General features: G+C 36.0%; 1 protein-coding gene across 3 annotated transcripts in view; it reads left to right on the top strand.

The window, feature by feature from the left end:
* Positions 1-688: 688 nt before the first annotated feature.
* Positions 689-26,049, top strand: part of ERLIN1 (ER lipid raft associated 1) — a 33,124-nt gene continuing 7,763 nt past the window's right edge. The window contains exons 1-9 of one of the 3 annotated variants that reach the window (XM_036899079.2): positions 689-836; positions 1,165-1,288; positions 2,997-3,078; positions 6,816-6,862; positions 8,541-8,602; positions 10,928-11,053; positions 12,763-12,836; positions 18,886-18,944; positions 20,790-20,881. In XM_036899079.2, coding sequence (XP_036754974.1) covers positions 1,176-1,288; positions 2,997-3,078; positions 6,816-6,862; positions 8,541-8,602; positions 10,928-11,053; positions 12,763-12,836; positions 18,886-18,944; positions 20,790-20,881 — 655 coding nt within the window. In that variant the 5' untranslated portion in view covers positions 689-836; positions 1,165-1,175. Of the gene's footprint in view, positions 895-1,164; positions 1,289-2,996; positions 3,079-6,815; positions 6,863-8,540; positions 8,603-10,927; positions 11,054-12,762; positions 12,837-18,885; positions 18,945-20,789; positions 20,882-26,049 lie in introns of all 3 variants that reach the window. The other 2 variants (XM_036899078.2, XM_057506214.1) reach the window with 2 other exon arrangements.

The raw sequence follows: 26,049 nt of genomic DNA, 5'->3' as shown, positions 1-26,049 counted from the left end.
TCTTTCTGTTCTCCAGCCGTCCAGTTCTCCCTTCCTGCGGCAAACTGCCATCGAAGCTTTGGAAATCTGGGTCGAGCCAGTCCTAGCTTCCCACTCCTTTACATCACGCTGGCTTCAAGGAAACTCAAATGGCCACTGTTGCTTTTAGTCTTCCTGGAGGATCCGCCATCCCTGCCCCCACCAACACAGACACAGGCACGCGTAAGGACTTAGCTCATTCTGTACCTCGCTATTGCTTGGAAAGCTTTCTTGAAGCCCTCACTGGATCAGCATTCCCACACGTTAATGGGTACTCAGAAAAATAGATAAGTGAAATGTTGTGGCTGGATAGGATACCTGCCCCTTCTGAACTTCCACAGCACTTTACTTGGAACAAATCTGGTTGCTCCTGAATTCAGGGCCGGGTCGGTGCCTGAAGCACGTGTTGCCACACCGCAGAGTTCCGTATAAACCACAAAAACGCAAACGCAAGTTACCACACTGAGAGAGTGGGTCTATGCACAAGAACTGCCCAGTTTCTTGTCCCGGAGGCCCACTCCCTTCGTCTGCATCCCTCCTGACCCCAGACTCCCCACTTCCCTTCCCTTCCGGAGTTAGGAAGCCAGCAGGGCGCAGAGTGGTGCCCACGTTACCTCAAGCGGGAGGCTGCAAGGCGGGATGCTGGGAGAATTTTGTCCCGTCCGCTGCCCGTCTCTCTAGGAGAGCGGCGAGCGCTGCGTCGGCGTGCGTGCCCGCGCAGCCGCATTGCCAGGCGAGTGGGCGGGGCCGGCTGTTGGCAATCGCCGCGGCCCGGGAGGCGGCTGCACGCGCGGGTGGGGACGATGCGTCACTGATCGGTGAGGCGCGGCCGAGGGGTCTGTCTACCTTCGAAGTGCGCGGCTAGCCGCTTTTTCAGTTAGTACCTTACGCCGCGGGGAAGGGCCGTTGGGACGGGTGGGGAGTCCCGACGCCTTCCGAGCCGGGGTGGCCCGCGCGTCGCCTGAGGCGGAGAGGTTGGAGAAGGGGGAAGCGGGCTCGGCGAGGAGGAAACACCGCGGGAGAAGGGGCACAGGACTTACTGGCCCGGCCTGCGGGAGGACGCCAAGTCTTCCGAAGAGGAGGTGGAAACTGGAGGGGGCGGGCCTGTCACCCACGGGGCTGGGGGTCCTTTCCTCCCTCCTCTAGGAGGAACGAGGATGAATATGACTCAAGCCCGGGTTCTGGTGGCTGCAGTGGTGGGTCTGGTGGTTATCCTGCTTTACGCCTCCATCCACAAGATCGAGGAAGGACATCTGGCTGTGTACTACAGGTGAGCGGTGTGTGCAGTCAGCGCAGGTTCTAGAGCAGGTAGGAAGGGACTTAGAGCGGAGTCTAGAACTTTGTTCCCTTTGCAGCGTCCGGGGGAGCCCTTTTTTTCCCTCGGAACTGATGTTCATCCCAGGCCTAGAGAGTATGGGGACCCAGGCAGGCTTTTGCAAAGCACCTCCAGGTGTTGGATAGTTTTAGAGCCCCGTACATTTTGCACATAGGTTAATTAAGACTGCAGTTGTTCTTAGTAGACAGCAAACTCAGTTCTTTGTATAAAGAGTTCAGAAAGAGGGCCGTGGTCATTCCACTGTAACTGAAGCGAGAGACAAATCGTTATGTCCAGTATAACTGCACAGGCTTTTAGTTTGCAGCTATAGATGTTATTTAAAAACTCTGGTCCTGTTTGTGGAATTTTCTTTTTAAGTCCCTAGTGTCTGGTTTTGGCTTTTAAGGCTGTAATGACAGTGACAGTAGTTGTTATGTACCTGGGCCTCAACAGACAAACACAGCATTGATGGGCTACCCTCCTCCAACTTTACCTTTCTTTTCAAGTCGAGGAAAGGGATGGTGTGGAACGTGTTGCTCTCTAGTTGAACTTGAGTAGCTTTTCCTTCAGAGAAGTTACCACAGGTTCCTTTTGATACAGAGTACAATTTGTAGAAATTAAAATAATGATGTGTTTGAAAGAGCTTCAACTTTTTGCTTGTTTCCATCATCCCTCTAAAATAATATTTCTACTTTGAGATTTTCCTGAGTTTTAGAAACAGTCTCCCTGTGAAGTGCTAGTTTCAAATACAATTTTAGTGACATATCCAGAGATCTAGCATTAAAAAAGGAAAGATTAGTCTATATTTCCATCTAGTTGAGTATTGTGTTCCTGACAGTAAAACAAAGGAAAAAACATTTCAGGGTACAGCTCTTGAAGAATGAGGGATGGACCTCAAACAGTTCATCTTCTCTTAATTAATTGTCATGAATTCTTTGGAAGTGTATTACATTTTCAAGATAGGAAGCTAAGTTTTATGAATTTAGTATTCACTATGTAAACCAGGACTTCTTTTGTATTTTTGCTTATTTTTAAATATTTCCAAAATGTGCATTCTTATTTCTCACATTTCAGAATTTAGTTAATAAGTCCACACTTGTATCCTGTCTGTTAATAGCCTTATCTCTTCACCTTTCATCTTTCCATGCTAATTTTTTTATAGACGTTGTACCCCCAGTATTTTAAGTGCTTTGTAGGTAGATAAAAGAATCTCAAGCCTTAGAAATTTTCTCCTTTCTTGAAAGTTTGTGTTACCTTCTTTATTCAACCTGATGATTAAATGTATTGTGTTTTGATCTGGCTCATGTTATGTACAATTAAAGTACAGCAACTGAGAGCCATAAGAATTTTTTTCGCAAGTATTTCTCAGAAGGTTAATAACCAAGGAGAATCCTTTGTACCTGAGAGCAATGCTGGAGACCCAGAGGTATGGTTGGTGGAGCTTATGAAACAAGGTGTAACAGCAGCAGTTTAATTGATCTTTTCACTTTTTTAGGTGTGGCAGATATTTTGGGGATCAGCAGTTGTTCATCCTGAGTAACTCTTATTAGGGAGACTTAAGTATGTCAGTAACATGAGTAAGAGTGAATATTTATCATAGAATTTTCGATTTGGAAAGGAATTTCTCTCTATAATCTTGTCATATTGAAACATCTTTCTGCAGGGGAGGAGCTTTACTAACTAGCCCCAGTGGACCAGGCTATCATATCATGTTGCCTTTCATTACTACGTTCAGATCTGTGCAGGTGAGTGATTCCTAGGAAGCCCACACGCTGGATAGACAGGTGTGACAGGAACAGTTACTATACTCATGGGTGGAGATGGAGTTCCTCATTGCTTAAGCAAAGGACAGTATTTATTTAAATACAGGAGTTAAAGTTCAGAGTACAGTTGTCACAGCACAAGTTATGATTTTGAACAAGCTCACTCTCTTGACGTGTATTAGAAGTATGAGGTAGGCAGCTTGGAAGGGCTGACTTCTAAGTTGTGGTACGCAACAGCTTTTCTGTTGCTCCTGTCAGAATAAAAGTGGACTTTGAAACACAACTAGACAGACAAACCAGTGATTACTTGGTTTAGAACGGTATTCGATTTCCATAGAGGCAAGTTCCTGGGCTACTGTTAACATGGAGGATCTGAATTTGTATACATACATTTTGTATTTTCACACATCTGATTCACATAGCTGAATTTTTCTGCCTCACATTTTTGCATGGCACATTAAGCACGATTTTATGTGGAGCCTTAGTAAATGTTATATTTTGAAAACATCCCAGAATATTTGAAATGAGCATCTGGACATTGAAAACAGTGTCTTGACCCTGGGAGACACTTAGTAAATACCTTTTGACAAAATGGAATTAGATTGTGACTACTGCTGCAAGTTCAGTGTGATCATAAATCTTTGGATTCAGAAGTTTGCTGCTAATTTTTGTGGACTCAGGAAAATTCCACGTATTTAATCTTATAATTAAAGTCTAGGCTTCCTTATAAATGAGAGTTTCATTATGAATACTTAAGTCCTCCAGGTTTCCTTCCAGTTCTCTTTTAGATGGCTTTAAGGCAAGAATTTTGTCTGTTGAAGTGAAATGTAGCTTTCCCTAGTCAGACTGATTGCCATATTGTCTTCCCATATTTATTTTATTCATTCTTGCCTTGGTTCATGCTGTCATCTCTTCTCTCACCACCTCTCCCTTCATTCTTTCTTTCCTGTCTTAAGTCTTTCCAGCCTTTTTAAGGCTCATTGAAAATCCCTCTTCTCATCTATAGCTCTTAAAGTCTGTATTGTAAATTTTGGCCCTTGGTCTTATTTCGTTTAATAATGTTGCCTTGTATTGTTCTCTAAGTTTTCACGTGTATTTTCTTTCCAGAAAGTCTCCAGGCTTCTTGAAGGCAGTAGTTGTGAAGTATTTATATTTCTGACCTTTCTACTTCTGCCAAATGTTGTTAAATTGAGCTGATTCTCAGAAAACAGTATGTGTAGTGAACATGGGGTCAGAAAACTTAGGTTCTGGCTCCAACTCTGACACCAGTTGGTTACATGACTTTGCAAAAATAATTGAACTGTTGTAGACTTGTTACTCCTCTGTGAAAGAAGGGGTCTTAATTATATGACCTCATCAACAGCCCAATCTGTAATGATGTTAGTAGTGGCATCCTCAGATCATTAGAGATCTGGGGCTTTTTTAGGTCTTGTTCAAAGCCAAGGCAAATCTGTCTCTGATTTCTTGGAGCTTAGTCTTTTGAGTCATACTGATGCAGAGATATATCAAACAGATAGAGATAATAAATATATTTAAGAGTTTAATTGTGTATATAACAAATATACAATGAATATGTATATATACACATATATAGTAATAAACTATCAAGTTAGAACTAAAAATTAAAAGGATTTCAGTGTAAACTAATATACTTTAAATCTGCAAAATAATGCTGGAACCAGTATAACTAAGTAAGAATGTTCTTTTTTGTATGTGGAACAGTAGTATTCTAGGAAAGAATTATATTAATAAAACTCTTTTTAAGAAATTGCTCTTATGAGACAAATTTATTTTTAGGAATTTTTGGAACACATTAGAAGGCATAGTCTATATAAACAAATGATTTAACAAACTTGGCAATTGAAAGGAATATATATGAAGCATCTTGGGAAAAGTGAGATCCCATATATGATGTAAGAAGAAAACTATAGAGAAATATGAAAATATTCAGCTTTTAAAGGATATATACATAACCAAAGAATTTTAAAAGAAGTACCCATACTGGGAAAATAATTTTTGCGATAATGTAGCAGAAGTATAAAAGTACATGAAGATAGGATGTTAACATGCAGACTGAACATTTGAACTCTTTCCTAGTTCTTGGTTTGCAAATTGGCTAAAAAACATCATTTTGGTTTAAATAGGAATGTATATTTTATTTAAAGTCAGTGCAGAATATGGAAGTTGAATTTAGTTAATGTTTTGAAGCATATAAGATAAGTTGAACTCATCTCTTCATCAACTCCCCTTAGTCTACCTAAAACCTGTCACTAATGTTTATCATAACCAAAATCTTTCAGCTCTAGAATTATATTCTATTCTTTTCCCTCCTGGAGTTTTACGTGCAACCATTTATCAGATCCTTCCTCTATTATGTCTCCTGGATTGACAGCTTTCAATTTCCATGGCCTTTACTAAGTTAACCTAAACAAAATAATATTTCAGCTTCCCATCAACTTTTCTTGCTTCCGCCTATCATGGGTAATGAGAACCACATCCCATGAGCAAAGGAATTAAGAAAAAACAATCTTGAGAGATGCATTTTGTGACTGTATATAGATGGACTAGGGAGAGCACAAGCCCCCCAGTGAATATTCAGAACCCTCTGCCTAATATCACAGTGTTTTCTTCTCAGAATTTCAACTCTCATCTGTATCACTCCTTCTGCTCTGAGTAAGCCAGTCTGCTTCCTGTCATCTATACACAATTTGTCCTCAACTTTGTGTATTTGAATAGGATATTTATTGAACATAAGATGTTCTCTGCCTCATCTGTTCTTAATTCTCTCCTTCTAGACTTGGCTTATAACTACTTTACCTCAGAGGGCTTTTCAGACTATTATTTTATTCTGTCACTTAATACCTAACAATTAAGTTTATACTCTTTATTTTGTGCCTGTTATGGATTACTTTGTAAGGATTTTATCTCCTGTGTTAGATTGTGAGCTCTTTGGAAACAGAGACCATGCTTCCTATTTCCTTTGTACTCCATAAAGCATATGTTGCTGTGTGCTTAATAAGGTACAGTGTGTCCAGAATATTCTCACTAGGTGCTCCCTTGTTGGGGCCCTTAGAGTGTAATAGAGTCATTCTGGATCTGAGCAAAGGTGTGATAGGCAAAGTAATAAAGTACCAGATTGTTGGTTCACTAAGAGGAAGCAGTGCTTTTGGTGGCACTTCTGTTAAAAGGGAAATTGAATAGACCCTTTGAGAGTTCACTCGGGCCTGAACTTAAATATTGATCATAGCTTTAGAGAAAAAGGTTGCTGTTGAGTTCAGTGGCACCTTTGAGTTGTCGACTAGTTGTATGCATAAATAGTTATCTTTTAATTTCATTGTAAACAGTAATATTAGCCGTGGAATCAAAGTTCAGAGCACAAGGCCTAGTAGTAATATCCTCCTGGGAAACCAGGCTAGCTCCAGGCAAATAAGGGACTCTGATTGAGAGATTGAACATTGAAACTTCGAGATTGAACATTGAAACTTTGCTACTGCATCTTGATTCAAACATTAGCTATAAAATATTTTGACTCAAGTCTTTCATGTCTAATAGGCTACAAAAAGAAATTACTGTGACACCTAATCTTTGGGGACTGAAATTGTAATGGAGCTCTCCTGTACTTATACCACTCAGTCATTCTCTAGAGATCTTCCTCTTGGACCAGTAGTTTTTTGATGATATGTATGCTGAGTATTGATGAGATATTTTTTCCTCCCTAGACAACACTACAAACCGATGAAGTTAAAAATGTGCCTTGTGGAACGAGGTAAGCATTCCCTTTGCTTACCAACCTTCCTTAATTCAGATGGAGTTTCTCTGTTCATAAGCTGTGATCACTTAAACATCTTTCATGTATGCATATATATATATGTTTGAGTAAAGTCCTGCTTCAGATAGGAGCTTTCCATCTTAGGAACCGTTCTAATGTTACTGAGAAATATAGGGTTTTAGAGTCAGCCGACCTAGCTTCGTATATCAGCACTGCCACATCTGCTTTAGCAACTTTTTAAATAAAGCACATTGAAGTTCATAGCTAAATTGAGCAGAAAGTAGAGTTCCCATATAGTCCTTGTTCCCACACATCTTCATTGACTTTCCTAAGTTTAGTTTCCCCATTTGTACAAATCAAGTAATAAAACCTACCTTGTATTTATTGTAAGGATTATAATTAGTGTATATAAAGTGTCTAACCCAGAACTTGACCCAGAGTAGCTATAACAGAAAAGAAATCTTACTACCTTTTCCCCTATAGTATTAAATGCCATCTAATTTAGAGTTTCTGATTCATTGAGTCTGGAATGAGGCCCAAGAGTTTGCATTTCGAGCAGAAGTTTCCAGATGATGCTGATCTGGAATGATGCTGCTTTGTTTGAGGACCTTTGAAAATCTCTGCCTTTTAGAGTTTACAGAGAGAAAGGCAAACAAGGCCCAGATTATTTCTAGAGTATAATCAGTACACTGAATTGTATCAAAAGAAGAATGTAAAGTTCGTGGTGTTTTTTAACTTCCCTATTGTAAATGATTAAACTCTCAGTATTGCAGGCCTATAAAAGAGGCTTTGACATCTATAGGAAGACAAATACTTTTAACTAAAGAACAACTTCCCTCTGTTTTAAGTTAACAGACTTGAAATCAAGTTCTCTGTATGTCTAGCTGTAACTCTTTTATATGGATTCCCTTTAGAGATGACTCAAAATTGGCAGCTGGTGAGATTTGGGGTGAATTTTATTTTCATTGCCATGCTTTCCTATGTTTCTCAGATATTCAGTGATCAGTTATTACCTTTTTTTATCAGAAAAATGTTGTCAGTTAGTAGGAAGGTTTAGTTGTTTAATTTCAAACATGTATCTTAAATTGAGGTTCACATACCCTTCAGGATCTGTTGCTGGTAGGCCAGGAAGTATAGGGAGTCATTAATTAAAAAGACCTTGTTTTTCTGAAGTTTTATTTTTACTTTGAGGTTTAGGGGAAAATTATTTTTCTCATGCTAGAATAAATACAGATAAAGAGGATTAAAATACTTGATGAATTATTAGGATAAGGCAGGAAGTGAAAGGAATTTCAGCCTGTAGCTGGTCTCCATAGCTTTTGGGGAACCATTTTACTTGGTTCCTTGATGGAAAAGTTTGAGAAGTACACTGTTTTAGGTGTTGGCTTTAGTTAACAGGACAACATGCTAAGTAGTTATAGGTTAGTGTTCATGTGAGCTGATTTGATTACAGCAGTACCAGAGGGGAGCCTTTGGTTATGAGAGAGCCAGGTGACTGTGTGTAGGGTAATTTGAGTAGTGATTGGTGGGGTCATTTTAATCAATCAGTAGTTTATGTCTTTAGATTTTTCTTCTAAATTTCTATCATGTGGGATATGTTTGATGATGGGGGATTAATCTGGTATTACAGTAGATTTGTATTTGGCTGACACTTTTTCCATTTCTTTGTTTTTAGTGGTGGGGTCATGATCTATATTGACCGAATAGAAGTGGTTAATATGTTGGCTCCTTATGCAGGTATAGTACCATCTGTCCTGTTGTTTTTATAGTTATAATCAGAATATTTATAACTGAGAGATTCCCTGATGAATAGAAAGGTACTTTTAAAGTTTTATGACCTTATTCATTTTTGCTGTATATAAAAAATAATCACTGGAATATTTTCCATTTCTAGGGAATGGTGGCAGAAATAGGTCACAAGTTCTGGACTTCCTGCAACTAAACGCGTCACTCTTTTCTGAGCTTTTTCTAAGAACAAGACCATCATTGATTATTTCTAAGTTTTCTAGAAAGTGTTTTATCCAGTCAGGATGAGAGATAATTTCCTTGCATGATAAAAATGTATAACTGAGCAATTCCTGGACCACTTTGATTTGTGACCATAGAAAAATCTTTTCTAGTTGAAACCATAGAAAAACCTTTTTGGATAACTTGCAGAGCTATCTGAAAGTCCTCAGTGTGGGGAAAACATTTTCTTGGTAAAAGATGAAAACCCACAGAGATGGAGTGGGTTGCTATTCAAATCAAAAGTGCAATTAGAAGTTCTGAAGAAATATGTGCCTATTTCTTTATGTTAGATTTTTTCCCCCAGTATTTTTATTGTGGTAAAATACATATTAAATTTACCATCATAACCATTTTTAAATGTACAATTTTAGCTGTATTCATTTACATTGTTATGCAGCCAGCACCAGCATCCATCTCCATAACTCTTTTCATCTTGCAGAACTGACACTATACCCATTCCTCCCTCTCCCTAGTCCCTGGCAACTACCAGTCCATATTCTGTCTCTCCAATTTTGATGACTCTAGATACTTTATGTAAGTGGAATCATAGTAGTTTTTTTTTTTTTTGGACTGGCTTATTTCACTCAGCATGTTCTTCTCAAGGTTCATACAGGTTGTAGCATGTGCCAGAATTTCCTTCCTTTTTAAGGCTGAAGAATGTGCCATTGTATGTACATACACATTTTGTTTATCCATTCATCTATCAATGGACACTTGCACAGCTTCCACATCTTACCTATTGTGAATAATGCTGCTGTGAATATGGGTATACATGGGTCTCTTCAAGACCCTGTTTTCAACTGAAATATCTGTCGTTTTATCGTCATGCTTATTATTATGATTGGCATACCTAGTACGTACAGGAGACTGTTTGGCAAAAACAATTTAAAAAGGTGAAGTTAGAGTCTTTGCCCTAAGGGGTTTTTACTTTCCTGAGAATACCTGATACTGACTTAAAAATTTTATGTAAATTGGAATGTAAGGTCGTGCTGAACTACATGTCTTTGATGCTGGGTGCAAGTAGCAAAAGGATTTTGGAGAAGAGCGCAGGCTGTATTCCTGTCAAGTGAATTTGGATTATATCTTTCAGAGATTAAGTATTTTCTTCGTCTTTTTTCATCTCCTTTCCCTGGTCACAAATCCGTGGAATAGATTATGGTTGGTAAAATAGAAGAAGGGGAAAGATTGCTGGTTCTCTAGCCAGAGATAATTCTGAATAATGGATTACCAATTCATTTGCAATTACCAAGCAAATGAGTTAGTCAGCAAATATTTATTGATGGCCTGTACATTCACTGTGATCTTTAATCCAGTTGCATCGAATACCCTCCATGGGAAGGTCAGTGGAGCAAGTCTTTGGGTCTGAAGGGAGAAAGCAGCATGTTTTAATAGGCAGAGCATAAGTTCTGGCATGGTCTAGGATGTGCCCTTAGGCACATCTCGAAATTCTGCTTCTCAGTTTCCTATTATGGAAAATTAGGGGATTTTTAAAATCATAATTAAGTGGTAATATGTAAATAGCTTGGCATAAAGCCTGGCCCTATAAATGTTAGCTGCTTTCCCTCGTAGCCTGGTGTCTTTTTTTTTTAACAGACTTTAAAAATTGCCTTTTTGAAAATGATCTTTTGCAGCTGCTGCTTTCTTTTATTCCTACTGTTCCTCAGTTAGTTCAGGCCCCCTTTACCTCTTAGCTAAACTTATTTTGCAGTAATTGCCTTATACTTTTCCTTGCCTCTAATCTCAGTGCCTCACAATTAATCTTCACACTGTTGTCAAAGTGTGAATCTGATTGTTATGTCTTTGCTTGTAAATTTTGACAATTCCTTATTACCTCTAAGATAATGCAGTCTCTTACTATGGGACTTGAATTTTGCTTATTAGAATTACAAATGCAATAATATCTGGAAAATTGAGCATGAGGAACATATCAGGGTTTGTGAGTTGTGTTTCATGTTTTCATTATTTCCTTAGCACTTTTCCTCACATATATCACTAACTATTATGTCAGTTGAATTAGAAAAATATGTGGGTAAATGGATTGTATTTCTTCTTCAGTGTTTGATATTGTGAGGAACTACACTGCAGATTATGACAAGACCTTAATTTTCAATAAAATCCACCATGAACTGAACCAATTTTGCAGTGCCCACACGCTTCAAGAAGTTTACATTGAGTTGTTTGGTAAGTGTATTATTTGCTTTAAATATATATAAACAATTAGAACTCTTTTTCAACTCTCTGGGTACTATAATAGTGTTTGTACACATGCTATTTGAGCCTTTCTTCTGAATTGGTTAATAAAGCAACTCTCTTTAAAATAGTCTTTATCTGAAGTTTAAAATTTCTTAATGATTAAATAAAGCTCAGACAAGATATTCTAGGAACGATAACCGTTTTCTGAAATGCATAGTAAATAACTTGGTAGAGATTAGAAAAAGATCATTGCTTACAGACTATATTATGTTTTTATTATGACAGATTATTGAAAACTAGCTTTGTTGCTATTTTAATAGGTAATTGGAGAAATTTAAAAGTCTGTGTCTTACAGAGTTTCCCAAGATTCCCCCTGCCCCCCCACCACCTTGTTTGATGATTCACTGGGAGGCCCGATAGGACTCAGTGTATAGTTGTACTTACAGCTAAGACGATTACAACAAAGGGGTACAAAGCACAGTCTGCAAAAGGAAAAGGCACGTGGCTGAAGTCAGGCATGAGCTTCCAAGGAGTGTCTCCCAGCTGAGTCACGCAGGATGTACTTGATTACACTAGCAATGAATTGTGACAACGCATGTGAAATGTTGTCTGCCACAGAAGCTCATTGGAGACTCACTGCCCAGGGTTTTTATCGGGGGCTGGACATGTAGGCACCCTCTACCAAGCAAATTCAAAATTCCAGACTCCCAGAGGGAAAGCTGTTCATCATAAACCACATTGTTCGTATAAACAGTTTAGGCCCAGTGAGTCATTCTTACCAGTTCTGGGAATAGTGGGAATCCTCTCTAAATCCAAGTTCCCACATGACAGCCAATGGGTAACTTCCAAACAGACCTTTCAAAGGATTGCAGCTTCAGGTCTGCTGTGTTAACTCTTTTCTGCATGAGTTTTCATTTGAGATAGTGGAAGTTTTGACCAGGGATTGGGTTGTTGCCATTGGTTGGGCACTTCCTTCTCCTGGAATTCTTAGTAGATTTCTTAGCTGCATGCATAAGTGTGCTTACTAATTTTAGAAATCTACCAATTGATCCCTCACTGATGATTGACAACTACTGAGATGGTGTATGAGAAAACAATCTGTCATGATCTGTCCTATCACTGGTCTCTTTAATAGTGGAGAAAGTACTCCTGAGGTGGATAGAAAATTTATGAGTTTCAAGCCCAAGCGAAGTGACATTTTTATTGTCCATTGTGTGCTTCAAAGACCTCTGTGAGCCTTTTTTTTCCCCCTGTCTCTCTTTAAGTTGAAAATAATAGGCAGAGGTACATGAAATGAGATTGTTATTTGGGGATCTGGATAAAGATTGAAGATAGGAATTTTGTGTGTGTGTGAGAATCAGGACATATGAAGTAACAGCACTGAATTAAGATATTAGAGACCTAGATTCCCCATTTATTGAAAAAACTTAGACTAGCTGGTTGTTATCTTTTTTAATTTCTTTGTTTAATAATTCCTTACGTTTGCTCCCATATGAAAGAAAAACTGTGTGTGTGTGTTTTCATATATATATATATATATATATATATATATATATATATATATATGGAGAAGTTTATGCTCTATAAGAGAATAGTACCATAGAAACTTCAGGTAGATGATTGGTTTTATTTCAGTATGAATAAATGTAAAACAGTTCTTTTGAGTATCAGAGCTTTGTTCTTGGCCTCAAAAACAGATCAAATAGATGAAAACCTGAAGCAAGCTCTGCAGAAAGATTTAAACATCATGGCCCCAGGCCTCACCATACAGGTAAGCCTTTTGCCTAGGGATAGTCTCTGGGAATTTTGAGAACTATAAGTGTCCTTTCATCAAACTTTATTCACCAGTTATTTAATTGAAGTGCTATGGTGATTTATAGAAAACCTTTCTCAGTTTGACTTTAGGCCTCTGCCAGAATAGAATACTCTTGTAGCTTACAATGGGTGGCATTTTCCTCTGAACTCTAATAGGCAACAGAAAAACTGAGGCTCTTACAAAGAAGTAAAATCTGTATACTGCTATGCATGAGGCATTAAGATACAGTAATGGTTAATAAGAGTAATGTTGTGCCTTCACTAAGATTATGAAAAAGGATCTCAAATATAAGAGTTGAACAATTACAGACAAAAGAGGTGTCATAAAGTATTAATTGACAGATGAATTGATTGGGTGATGATTACAGCTAAAATTTAGAATTAGAGAACATTTTGAGTCTGCCTGGAAAAGACTGTCTGAGTTTTGGGATTTTAGGTAGTCTGGAAGAGTTAATAGGATTTATATGGGAGAAAGGAGTAAGGAAGGTATTTCAAGTGAGTGGGGTGGCCTGGGTTAAAGCAAGGTAGCAGATGAATTTAGTGGTGGTGGTGGCATTGGGAGAGAATGTTAAGAGGTTATAAGCCTGCTTTTGGGGGTCAGTATTTTTTGATTGGGTTGAAATCCATTAATGGGATCTAAAATAAGTTTTAGGTAGTCATGACCAGAATTTTAAGTGAAATGGAGTTGAATAGGAAGGGATATCAGAGGGCATAGTATGTAGTAAGTTTAAATATCATTCTGTGAAACTAGTTTGTTGTACCAAAGTGTGTGGGGTAAGTGTTTATATTGGGTATAATTGTAAAATGCGTTTTCCCACTGTGGTTGTGGTCAATTAACATTTGAAAGCTGTTGCTCCTTATCTGTATTACCTGAGAAGTGGTAATATGGCTTCTCTAGGTCCTTACAATTTCTAGAAGATCAGTTGATTCTTGTGATGAACCTGATTGTAGCTAAAGCTAAAGCTTTCTTTGGTGTCACATGCCTTAAGTGTCGCACTGCTACTAAGAGTATCCATTCACTGTGAATTACCATGCGTGATCTCAACAAGACTAGAAAAGTGATGAATGTTTTCTCCATCCTCATTCATGCTGTGCCATTATCTTTAGTGACTGAGGGGAAGCTACCAAAGTTCAGGGGTCATCTGAAATGTCCAGAGCTAACTTTGTGAAACCCTCTTGGTTGTCCATTTGGTTGTAGCTAGAGTAGCTTTTCAATTTTAAAGATAATAAATGTGAATGTCATGGATTCTTAGATTCTGCCTAGGTTGTTAATTGGGGGTCTGGCTCATTCATCTTACCAGTTGCCTTGAGTTCATTGCCTTATATTACATAACCATTTTCTTATTCTTTACAGTTTTTTTAATTAACTGTAAACATTCCTGACATCACCTTGTATGTACAAATTCTTTCAAAGTAGCTGTACAAATCTGCATTCTTAACCAGCAGTATATGTGAATACTTGTTTCTTCACAATCTCATTAACATTTAAAGCAGTCAGATATGATCATTTTTGTCATATGGATAGGTGTGAAGTTTTATCTCTCTTTGATTTGCATTTCTTTAGTTATTAATGAGGTTGAAATTCTTCTGGTATTTTTTTTGACCATTTATATTGACTCTCTTGTCAATTGTCTATTCATATCCTCTGTCCATTTTTCCTTTGGGTTTTTTTCTTACTGATTTGTAGTAGTACTTTGTATATTCTGGATATTCTATACACATGCTATGTATGTTGTAAAACAAATTAGATGTTAGGAAAAAGATGAATAACAAAGTGAAATTTACCAGTAATCTTACTATGCAGAAATAACACAATTTGTCATATCTTTCCAGACTCCTTAATGAGAGGAACATATGTTTGTTTATAGGTATAATGTCAAAACCAAAGTGGAATCATACCATAGCTGCTTTTTCACTAACAGTATATATCTTTTCAAGTCAAAAATACAGATTTGCTACATCATCACTTTTAATGGTTTTGTTTATTAATTTCTATGGCTTCTGATTTTTACTATTATATACATGTTGCAGTGACCGAGCTTATGCATACAACTTTTAAACTCCTTCCCTTGGGATAAATTTTTAAGTGTAGGATTGATAAGTATATGCCCTTCTTGGAGGCTTTTTGATACATATTGATGATTTGCCTTTCAGAAAAATGTTAGCAGCTTATATTCTCATCAGCAGTGTTGGTGTTCTACAGTTGCTTACACATTGGATTGTGTGATTGTACTCAAATAACTAGTAGAGGCACACCCACTCACTTAATCTTTAATTTAGAGAAATCTGATATTTTGTATTAATTATCAAGGTTGAATGTCCTAAAATATTTATCAGCCATATGAAAATTAATAAAGGGAAGCTTCACTATAGTGGAGTCAGGAGCCTAGAAAGGAGAGCTATACCACTCTTCCGTTACAGGAAGAATTGTCAGTTACAGACCCCCGTAGAAGAATTGTCAAGAGGCAGGATTCACCAATTACTCCCTCCCACAAAGATGTATATTGCATCTCCTGCAAGAAATGAACAACCCCTCAACTCAGCCAGGGAGCAACTAATCACCCTGAACTCTGCTTTTTTCTCCAATGGACTTTCCTTCAAAACAACCCCTCCCAGCTTCCTCCTCCTCTCCATAAAATAACTTAACCTCTCCTTTACTGGTTGGACTTGCATACGGTTTTGCAGTACTTGCATATCCTGAATTGCAATTCTTTGCTAATCCGGAATAAAACCATTTTTGCTGGTATTATGTGACAGTTTTATTTTTAAGGGCAACAGCCATTTGTATTTCATTTGTGAATGTTTTATTGTGTTTGCTCGTTTTTTAGTTGTTTATCTGTTTTCTCATCATAAACCATTTTTTATATGTTAATTATTTCAACTCTTTAAAATGGATAAAATAGCCACTACCAGCTACCATCTCTTGCCTAGACTTTTACAGCTGTCTCCTGTCATTTCCCCGCTTTCCCTCTTACCCCCTTGTCCACATCATTTTATGCACAGCAGAAAAAGGATCTTTTAATTTTAGTTATATTTGTTGTCTTTATAAAAATAGTTACTGAATGACAGAAATGTTGATTTATGGTACATTTTTTAACTGGTAGATCAAAATCTCCAGTGTTTTGGTTGCTTTAGACTTGTTATAAAATAATTGGAATAAATTTTTAGAACTTCATGGCCATTTTTCAGCCTTTCTTTTTAACACATAACCATATGGTTATGAGAATTCAACTTTTTATTCACTTTTAAGATCTCTTGAGAAATATTATCTTTCCAAAAATAAAGGCCTTTGTATTTCTAGCAGCTTTATTCTTCCAGATGAGTTTTCATTACTGATATTTTCAAGCTATCTCAGGTTCTTAAATTGGCATGTAAGTTTTAAAATTAGGAACATTGTATTTGAACTGACTGTTTATAGTTCATAATGCATGAACAAAACCGAAAGCTTCTGTGATGACTGCCCTTGCACTGTTCACCATGTAACTTATTCACTATGTAAGAATTTGTACTCCATGTAAGAACTTGTTCGTTATGCATCAGAAGATTGGAGACTGACGAAAATTAGGCTTGGGGTGGATTAATGATTGTGCATTGAGTATTGACCCCCCTATACAGAAATTTATTGTTGTTAACAACTATTTGATCAATAAATATGAGAGATGCCCTCACAAAAAAAAAATACATACATATATATATATATATATATATATATATATATATATATATATATATATATATAAACAGACTTCCAATTATAAAATAAATAAGTAACCGGGATGTAATGTACAGCATAAGGAATATAGTCAAAATATTGTAACAACTTGGTATGGTGATAGCTGGTACCTAGAATTATCATGTATATAAATGTTGAATCGCTGTGTTGTACACCTGAAACTAATGTAATGTAATACTGTGTGTCAACTACCCTTCAATAAAAAAAAAAAAAAATTAGGAACATTGTTTATGGCTTTATTTAACCATAACAATTTTGTTTCTTTTGGAATTTCTGACCTAGTGAGCAGTTCATGTCCCAAATTAGATTAATACTTAAGGATTTAAAGAGTTTAAATGCTGTTAAATATGTAGTCTTTTTTTTAAAAGCATTTATGAATACAAATAATTCTTAGTAAACTTTTTGTATACTTACAAGATATCTTGTATATCTTCATGCTGTATCCACTGTGCCTAGAACAAATGGCACTTTTTGCCTAAAACAAACACAGACTAAATCACCCAGTTAATGCTTATCAAATGAACTTTCTCTGTAACGATCAGTATTGTTTTCCCTTCTCTATGTTTATATTCCATTTTTCTTCTTGAACAACCACTATATCAAATTAGAGTAGTGGAGGTAGGCATCCTTGATTTTTTTTTTTCCTATTTTATTTAGGAGAGTGACTATATTACATGCTGGCTTTTGATTTAAAATATATGCTTATAACCCAGGAGTCAGTTTCAACAGATATATTCATTTCATCACCTTTTTTCCACTCACTATATAGTGTACATATGTATCTGTGTGTGTTTATTTTGGCCATTGTTTTTGGATATGTTGTCATTTCTTAAAATCTCTTATGATGCAACTTACTCATGTTTCTGTTACAGTAGATTTTTATACTTTCACATATTTGAAACTTAGGAGATTTCCTAAGATTGGCAAGCATGTGGTATGTTCTTCAGCCTCATACAGCAAGATGGAAATCTTCATAAGACAGTCCTATTTTGTACTTCTTTTTATAAGACTAAAAATATATGACCAGTGTCTTAATTAAATGCAGTATGACAGTGCTTCCCTCTGAATCTCATTATAACATACTGGAAGTCATCTGTATTTCTCATAGCCACCTAGTGAAATCTGGCATCTCTCCTAAGTGACCAGTTCTGAATTGAGTCTGATAGATACCTCAATGAATTGCCTTATCCTCAGCATGTAACGAGTTTTTTCATCATAGTCCCCAGCTTCTTACTCCATTTCACTCTAATTCTTGTATTTAGTATGGTAGTCCTCAAAATTATATACAGATTAATTGTTCTCTTTCACTAGGAAGACTATGTTGCTTAAAAGTTTTAAAAGTTCATCTTACCAGACCCTTAAGAGAAGATTATATGCTTAAAGCCTTTGTTGCTACAAAGTTTAGCCAGTTTTCAGGGGGAAATGAAAACTTTTCTTCAGATCAGCAAAGTGTTTTGTGTGTGTTTGCAGTATAGTAGGGGGTGAGGGATGTTTAACAAGTAAAAGCAGAAGCTTTTGAGAGATCAAGTCCTTGATGTAGAAAAATCAGCCTTCAAAAAAGTATACTTTCCAAACAGATAATCCTAATTACAACAAAGTACGCTATGATTAGGAAAAGAAAGTATCTAGTAAACAATGTCTGCAAAAAAAGTAGACTTTGTTCTAAGCAAGATTCTAGGAAGAAAGAAAATAAGTTGTAAATTGCTATTTGTTTTCTTTCAGTGTTGAGCTGTTTTATTTACAGCCAGTATTGAGTGCTTGTAGATTTAGGAAGTGGTAAACTAATTTACTGTCCACTGCAGTAAACTGCATATACTGACCTGGGTTTTTTGGTTTTTGTTTTTGACTGTTTTCTATATTACAGTTTAAATCTTAGAATTTTGCCTTCTGTTTCCTTCAGCTGGAGGGGCTGAAATACAGCTCCATTTGGTTTGAAGGTTTGAAAAGGCAACAGAAGTACCCAAGTAAACAGCCTTGTGAAAGATCTTTTGAGGGAGAACTTATTTCTTAAAGGAATTAATTTCCTCAGTGGGTAGAGTGGTTTTTCCTGTGAGCCAAGCATTTTTTTTTAGGGAAAACAGGAAGCAGCCTATCTTTGATTGTTGGTGTAATGGCATGAAAAGTAGATTTTCTGTGGGATCCTCACATATGTTAGTAGGCAGTTATGTCAAAGTTTTTTTATTAGTTTCATTTGAGAAGCTCTTCTGTAGAAGATTTAGTTAGAAGGTTTATTTTTCAAATATACTTTGGCTTTTTCACTTTTATTTTTTAGGCTGTACGTGTTACAAAACCCAAAATTCCAGAAGCCATAAGAAGAAATTTTGAGTTAATGTGAGTAATGTGCATGGGATCCCAATATTTCTAATTAGGGCTGTCTACATAATTAATATGCCAGTCTAGAGGAAACTTACATGTGAGAGAGTACATTCTGGGGTGGGGTATATGTCTGTCTTCCATACTTTAATTCTAATAAGATAGCCTGTCCTGGTGTCTTAATTCCCACTAGACTCTTACTAGCTTTCTCTATGTATGGACATCTTAGGAACAGCTTCAGTGGCTAAGAATGCAGTTTGATATATAACTATTGTTGGAAGTCTGAAGGAGCTACAATTTGTGTGAAAAATACCTCGAATTAAATACTAATAGAGGAAAAAAAGAGTCCTAGCTATTAAGGTTGAAGAGAATGCCTATATTTTGTTACTGTATTATAATGGCAAGAATAGACAACTTATTGGTATAAAGTTTGGTTTTCCATTGTGTGTGATTATGTGTCTAAAATTAGACCTGGATCTTGATCATTTGCCTCTGGGGAAGCTTTTCCCAGTTGGACTCCTGATAGTCTTCTCTTTCATGTGTCTGACTGAGAATGGGAAGTTCTTGCTTGACATGAAATTAGTTTCTAAGTGTTTTAGAAGATTCCTTTTAAGGAAATATGTATTGCAGTAAAAATGCAAAATTAGTATTATACAGGTATTAAAAAGAAGAAACAATTTGTTGGGAAATTTGGCTGATGTGTTAAGAGGAAAAATACGAAATGCTGAAAAAATAACTTTGCAGATATTGAGAATACAATAGATACAGGGCGTCCAATAATAATAATAGTTCTTTATGGAGGGTATACTTCTGTATCCTTACTGTCCCAAGTGTATGTCTTCTATTATGCAGAGTTTTAGTTTCCATTTTTCATTGTAGAAAAAGAACTCTAAAGGACACAGTGCAAGGCTGGGTAGTTCATGGGTCTAGTCCATTTATTGAAAAAAAATTTATTGAAGGTTCAAGGTGTATTAGGCTTTAAATATGATAGCTTCTGGTGATGGAAAGATGAATACTGTGTGTTCTCTGCCCTCAAATAACTCATAGCATACAGAATGTCATTTTACATCTTTATCAGTGTTGGCCGGAAGAAAAGGGAGGGTTTTGGGGGAAATGTTTTTTGGAACCTATTGGAGTTACTTTTCAGATAATTCTGCATCTTTCCTAATTTTATAGACTACTGGCATTCCAAAATTAAAAGCCACCTTGGGATCATCCAGTCTAACCTCCTGCCTAACAGTAATCTTTTTTTATACCATTTCTACCATGTGGTTGCCTAGTCGCCACTTGACACGCTTGGTGATAGGACAGCCATTTCCATTATTAGCTCAGATTAGAAAATTCTTCCTTACATTGAACCTCAGTTCACCTATAACTGCTGCCTAGTTGTATTTTCCGTACAAGTTGGGCCACTGCGTAAGGTTGTCTGCCTGAGGAGAGGATGGAATCCAGCTCCATTCTGCTTGCCAAACTGCACCTGAAGGACTGCATCTGCCCAGAGGTTGCTCTCTTTCGCTGATTGGCCCAGAAGTGTGAATGGGCTAGCTGGAGGCCTAACAGCAAAGGAAGCGTTTATGTATTCCAGTTACTTCCAGATCATAGGCCTTTCCATGGTAGAATTAGAGGAAAGAGTCACACTTAACTTCAGATGTACTAAATTTGATTCTTATATCTGGAAGACTTTAGGCAAATCATTTAACGTTTCAACCTCAGATTCATTATAAATAGGGTTAACACTTCTCTTATCTACCTTAATGAGTCAGAAAGTTCTTGTTGAAAATGGTTCCCTGACCCATTATAGAGTCAGAATTACTACCTGTTACTACATAGCACTTCTAATTTTTGTAATATTTTGCTCCACAGGGAGGCTGAGAAGACAAAACTTCTTATAGCTGCACAGAAACAAAAGGTGGTGGAGAAAGAAGCTGAGACAGAGAGGAAAAAGGCTGTTATAGGTACTTGGATTTCTTTCTGAAATGGATGTGTCTGAGTACATGTGTTATGAGTTTGTCCTGTTCTTTGTCAGTCTCACGTTGCGTATTGATGGGACTGACATAAGACTGCATCATACATAGTGGGGAATTATGGAAACTCCTTTGTTTATGCATTCAGATGTCCTGAAGCCTTTAAAAGTAGATGAGGCCAGTAAATATGAAGTGCTTTGGCTCTTCACTATGTTCTTGGACACCGGTATTGTTTATTTCAAGGATAGGAAGATTGGATCTGGTTTGGGGGCAGCTCTAGCCTCCCAGAGTAGAGCATTTGCTTATACAGATTAAGAATAAGGAAATTTTTGGCCAAAGCTTGGAATGACAGCATGCATCCTTGCTATTAACATGCACCCTGTTTTATTTGGATGGATAGATTGCTACTTCTAAAAGTATGGCAGGATTACTTAACAGCTCATTTTGAATCACAGTGATTTCCCTAATATTCTAGGATACTGTATGTTAGACTGCAATCTTAGGCTCTTATTTGGTTCCTTGGAATGCTCAAAGTTTGAGGAGTTTTTATTAAATATTTCAAATATGCAGGAATGTGTAGAGACCAATATAGTGGAGGCTTAACATTTTGCCACATTTCCTTCAGATCATATTTTAAGAGAAAATTTATGTATCTGTTTGAAGCTTCCTTTGTACTCTTCCTGGTCTTATTTCTTGACCTGTCTTCTCAGAGTAGTTTCTATTCTGAAGTTGATATATATCTTTTCTGTTTACATTTTTATACTTTTGTTGTAAGCATGTAACAATACATGATTGGTAGAATTGTTTTAAAATTACAAAAAAGGTACCAAACTCTAATTTCACAGCTTGCCTTTTTTTTAACTAAAATGCGAGTTTTATTCATATTGAGACATGTAGACCTAGTTCATTCTGTGAGTGAACCTCAGTTCATTCTGATAGATTACTAATGAAGAGTTAAGTAGTTTCTAGTTTTTCCTTATTACAGACAGTGCTGCAATAATGCCCTTCCCCATGACTCTCTGCACACATGCAGGAGTTTTCCTGGAGTAGTGCTACCCAGTCTGTGGTGTGAGTTGGTGTCTTATCACCAGCTTTTTGTTTCTGATCTGCAGTGAGGCCACTACAGAAATTGAGAATGAGTGTTTAGAAGGTGTTAACAGCATTTTAACATGGTGATTTATGTCTGCTGAATCTAATAATAAAAAATTGGAGTTTGTTTTTATTTCCTAGTAATTCATTTTTATTATACTTTACAAAATATCCATTCCTAACATAATGAAATACCAAAAAAAAAAAAAAAAAATGCCCACGGGAAGTTTGAGAAGCACTGCTCTAGAATACACATCTCAAAGTAGAATTGCTGAGTCATGGGTACACACAGCTTTAAATTTACAACATATTGCCAAATTGCCCTCCAGAGTGATTCTTCCATTTACCCCCTCTTCAGCAGTATTTGAGTTCCAGTTTCTGTGCTGCTATGTTGAATTCCTCTTTCTACATATCCTCTTCAACCCTTGGAGTTTTCAGACTTGAAAATTTATGCCAGTTTGATGGTTAACATAGTATTACATAATTTCAGTTTGAATTTCCCTGATTACTAGTAGAGTTTAATATTGTTTATTGGTCATTCAAGTTCCCCTTTTTTGGTATGTGAATTGCCTGATAAGATCTTCAATCCATTATTTGATTACTTTTATTTGACTGATTTGTAGATGTTCTTTATATTTTCTGGATATTAATCCTTTCCCAGGTTTATGCATTGCTAATGTTTTCTCTCAATTTGTGATTTGTCTTTGAACTTTAGGATGTCTTTGATATACAAATATATTTAATTTTCATGTAATCAAATTGATTTGTCTTTTTCTTTGCGGTTTGTGCTTTTCCTTCTGCTTAAGACTTCTTTCCCAACCCCAAAGTAAAAATTTTGTTCTAAAAGTTTAAAAAAGTTTTGCTTTTCATATTTAGGTCTTGATTCCATCTGGAGTTTATTTTGTGTTTAGTGTGACATAGGAATTCAGCTTTATTTTTTCTAAATGGCAAGCCAATTATCTTAGACTATTTATTGAATAAGTTCATTATTCCCTCTACTTTATTTCTTATGTCACACGTGTCATGTAACAAGATCCAATATATAATTTGTTCTGTTGCTTGGGTCTATTTTGTTTTAATTTCTTGGTCTGTCCTTCTCTAGTGTTAACTTTTTAAAATTACTGTAGCTTTTATGTTAAGTCTTGGTATCTGGGAGAGCAAGTTTCTCCTTACTAACTATTGCTCTTAAATGTTCTTAACTATTCCTAAAATGATCTTGGACTATCCTAGGCCCTTCATTTTTCTATATAAATTTTAAAACTGGCTCCTCAAGTTCTGTGAAACACTGTGTTGGGGTTTTGATTGTAATTACATTACTTGTAAACATCAATATGGAGAGAATTAAAATATTTATAATATTGAGTCATACAAATCTTTCATATTTCTCTATGAAAAATGTCTTTCAAAAAATGTCATAATTTTGTTCTTAAAGTTCTTGCACATTCTTTGCTTGAGATTTATTACTATATATATTCCTCAAGTTTTGCTATTAATAGGCTTTTTTGAAGGTACATTTTCTAATTGTTTTTGCTTTTGTATAGGTATGCTGTTAATTTTTTTACTTTGCAATCTTGCTGAAAATGCTATTATTTCTAATAGTCTCTTGGATTTTCCATGTGGACAGTTATACTGTCTTCAGATCAGGACAGCTCTGAATTTTTCTTTGTGGTCCCACACCTTTTAGTTCTTTGCATCTTAACTGGTTTAGGCTATGACTCCAGTGCAGTGTTAAAAAGAAAGGGGGCAACTGGCATTCTTGCCTTGTTTGTAAAGAAATAGTAAGTTTTATTGGGTTAGTGGTGCGTTCTTCTATTTCTTACTTGCCAAGAGTTTTTTTCATGAATGGCCTTTAAACCTTTCTAGAATTTTTTTCTCTATCTTTTGAGATGACATTATAATTTTTCTTTTTAGAGATGTTAATGTGGTGAATTATATGAATAAATTTTTCTGTCACTGAATTATTTGTCTTCCTAGGATAAACCCACTTAGTCATAATGTAGGAGAGTCACTCCAATACAGTTCTCTATTTCTTTAAATTTTCTATGTTTATTTTCATAAGTGTGATAAGCTTGTAATTTTTTTCTTATACTCTTACTATTAGTTGTTTTTTGTTTTTGTTTTTGTTTGTATCATGGTTATACTAGCCTCAAAATGAGTTGGAGAGCACAGGAACATTTTGTATAAGATACTATCTCTTTGTAGGTTTGGTGGAACTCAGTTATAAAAACCATCTTGGTCTTAGTGGGGTTTGTGCTTTTTTATATACTCATTTGTTTTTGTGATAACACTTAACCTGAGTTAATTTCTACAATGAATATAGGTCTAATCAGGTATTTGTTTCTTTTTAAGTCAGTTTTGGTAGTTAAATTTTTCTAGATAATTGTCCAGTTTATCTGACATTTCCAATTTAGGAACATACATTTGTTTGAATTCTCTTATGATTTTTAAAACCTTCTACCAAATCTGTGTGCTTCCTTTTCATTCCTAATATTGTTTATTTGTGCCTTCTCTTTTGCTGGATCAATTTTGCCAGGGGTCTATCTTTATTCATGTTTTCTGAGAACTGGATTTTGATTTGGTTCAATCTATTGTCACTTTGTTCTCAGTTTTATTATTTACCCTTCTCTTTTTTTTACCCTTTTTGAGTTCACTCATTTTTTTCCTAACTTCTTGTGTTGCTTAATTCTTTGGTTTTCAGTCTTTTCTAATTCTTTACTTTTCAGTCTTTTCTAATGGAAAAAATGTATGATTATAAGTTTTATTTTAAATTCTGCTTTAGGTAGGTACATCTTGCAAGTTTTAAAATGTGGTTTAGTGGTGTTCTGTTTTAATTTTTTAAACACTTCCATTGTGATTTCTTCTTTGACTCATGAGTTATTAAAAACATACTTAAAATGTATGATTGAAAGGGCTTTCAGGGGGCTACCTTTTATTGTTGCTTTCTAGTGTTACTGCATTGTAGTCAGAAAATATGATCTGTTATATGGATTTTTAAACACTTATTGAAATTTCCTTTGTGGCCTATCAGTATATGATCCTTTATGGTAAATGTTCTATGTGTGCTTGAAAAGATTGAATGTATATTCTCTAGTTGTTGGATACAGGTTTCTGTACATATCTATTAGATCAGGCTTATGAATTTTGTTGTTCATGGCTTCTGTATTCATCTAATTTTTGCCTTCTTGAGCTATAATTATTGAGATAGGTGTGTTAAAGTCTCCCACTATGACCATGGATTTGTTGACTTGCCATTTTTTTCTTTATATATTTTGGGGCTGTAGCATTAAGAGCATTCAGGTTCAGGATTGTTACATCTCCCTGGAGAATTACTCCCGTTATATAATTACTCTCTTTATCCCAAACACGCTTTTTGGATTAAGGTCTATTTTGTCTGATAATAATATAGCAATGCCAGATTTCTCTTGGTTAGTTATTTTCTTGATGTATCTTTTCCCATCCTTTTACTTTCAACTTTTCTATGTCATTATGTTTTAGGTGTGTCTCTTGTAAACAGCATATAGCTGGATTTTGTTATCTTATCCAATGTGAGAATCTGTCTTTTAACTGGTGAGTTTAGTCTTTTTATATTTATTGTGGTTACTGCTATTTTTGGATTTGTTTGTATTATTGAATTTTATGCTATTTACCATGTGTTTTTTTCTCTGCTTTTTCCACTCTTTTCTGATTGATACTGAATTGATCAAATTTTCTTTATTCTTTTCTTTCACTTGACTGAAAGTTTTACATTCTGTTTCTAGGATGTATAACTAGTCATTACCTGTAAAATATTAACAAAGCTTACCTGACTTGACAAAGTCTACTGTTAACCATTCTTTCCATCCTCTTCTTGAACAATACTCTAGAATGCTTTAATTCTTATCACTGTCCTCCACTTTACATATTATTGTTGCCCAGTATTTTAGTTTCATGTTGGTTTTATTCTCCCATTGATTATTGTCATCATCATTTTAATTTATATGTGTTAAGTGATTTTTTTTTTCCCTCTCCATTGCTTCTGGCAATTCATTCTTTTTTCCACTAGTTTTTTTTCCAAGGAAGGTTAACGAGTG

This window comes from Manis pentadactyla, chromosome 8 (genome assembly GCF_030020395.1).
Source record: "Manis pentadactyla isolate mManPen7 chromosome 8, mManPen7.hap1, whole genome shotgun sequence".
NCBI classification, from domain to species: domain Eukaryota; kingdom Metazoa; phylum Chordata; class Mammalia; order Pholidota; family Manidae; genus Manis; species Manis pentadactyla.
The sequence above is the reverse complement of the archived record's forward strand: the minus strand, read 5'-3'. Positions and strand labels throughout refer to the sequence as shown.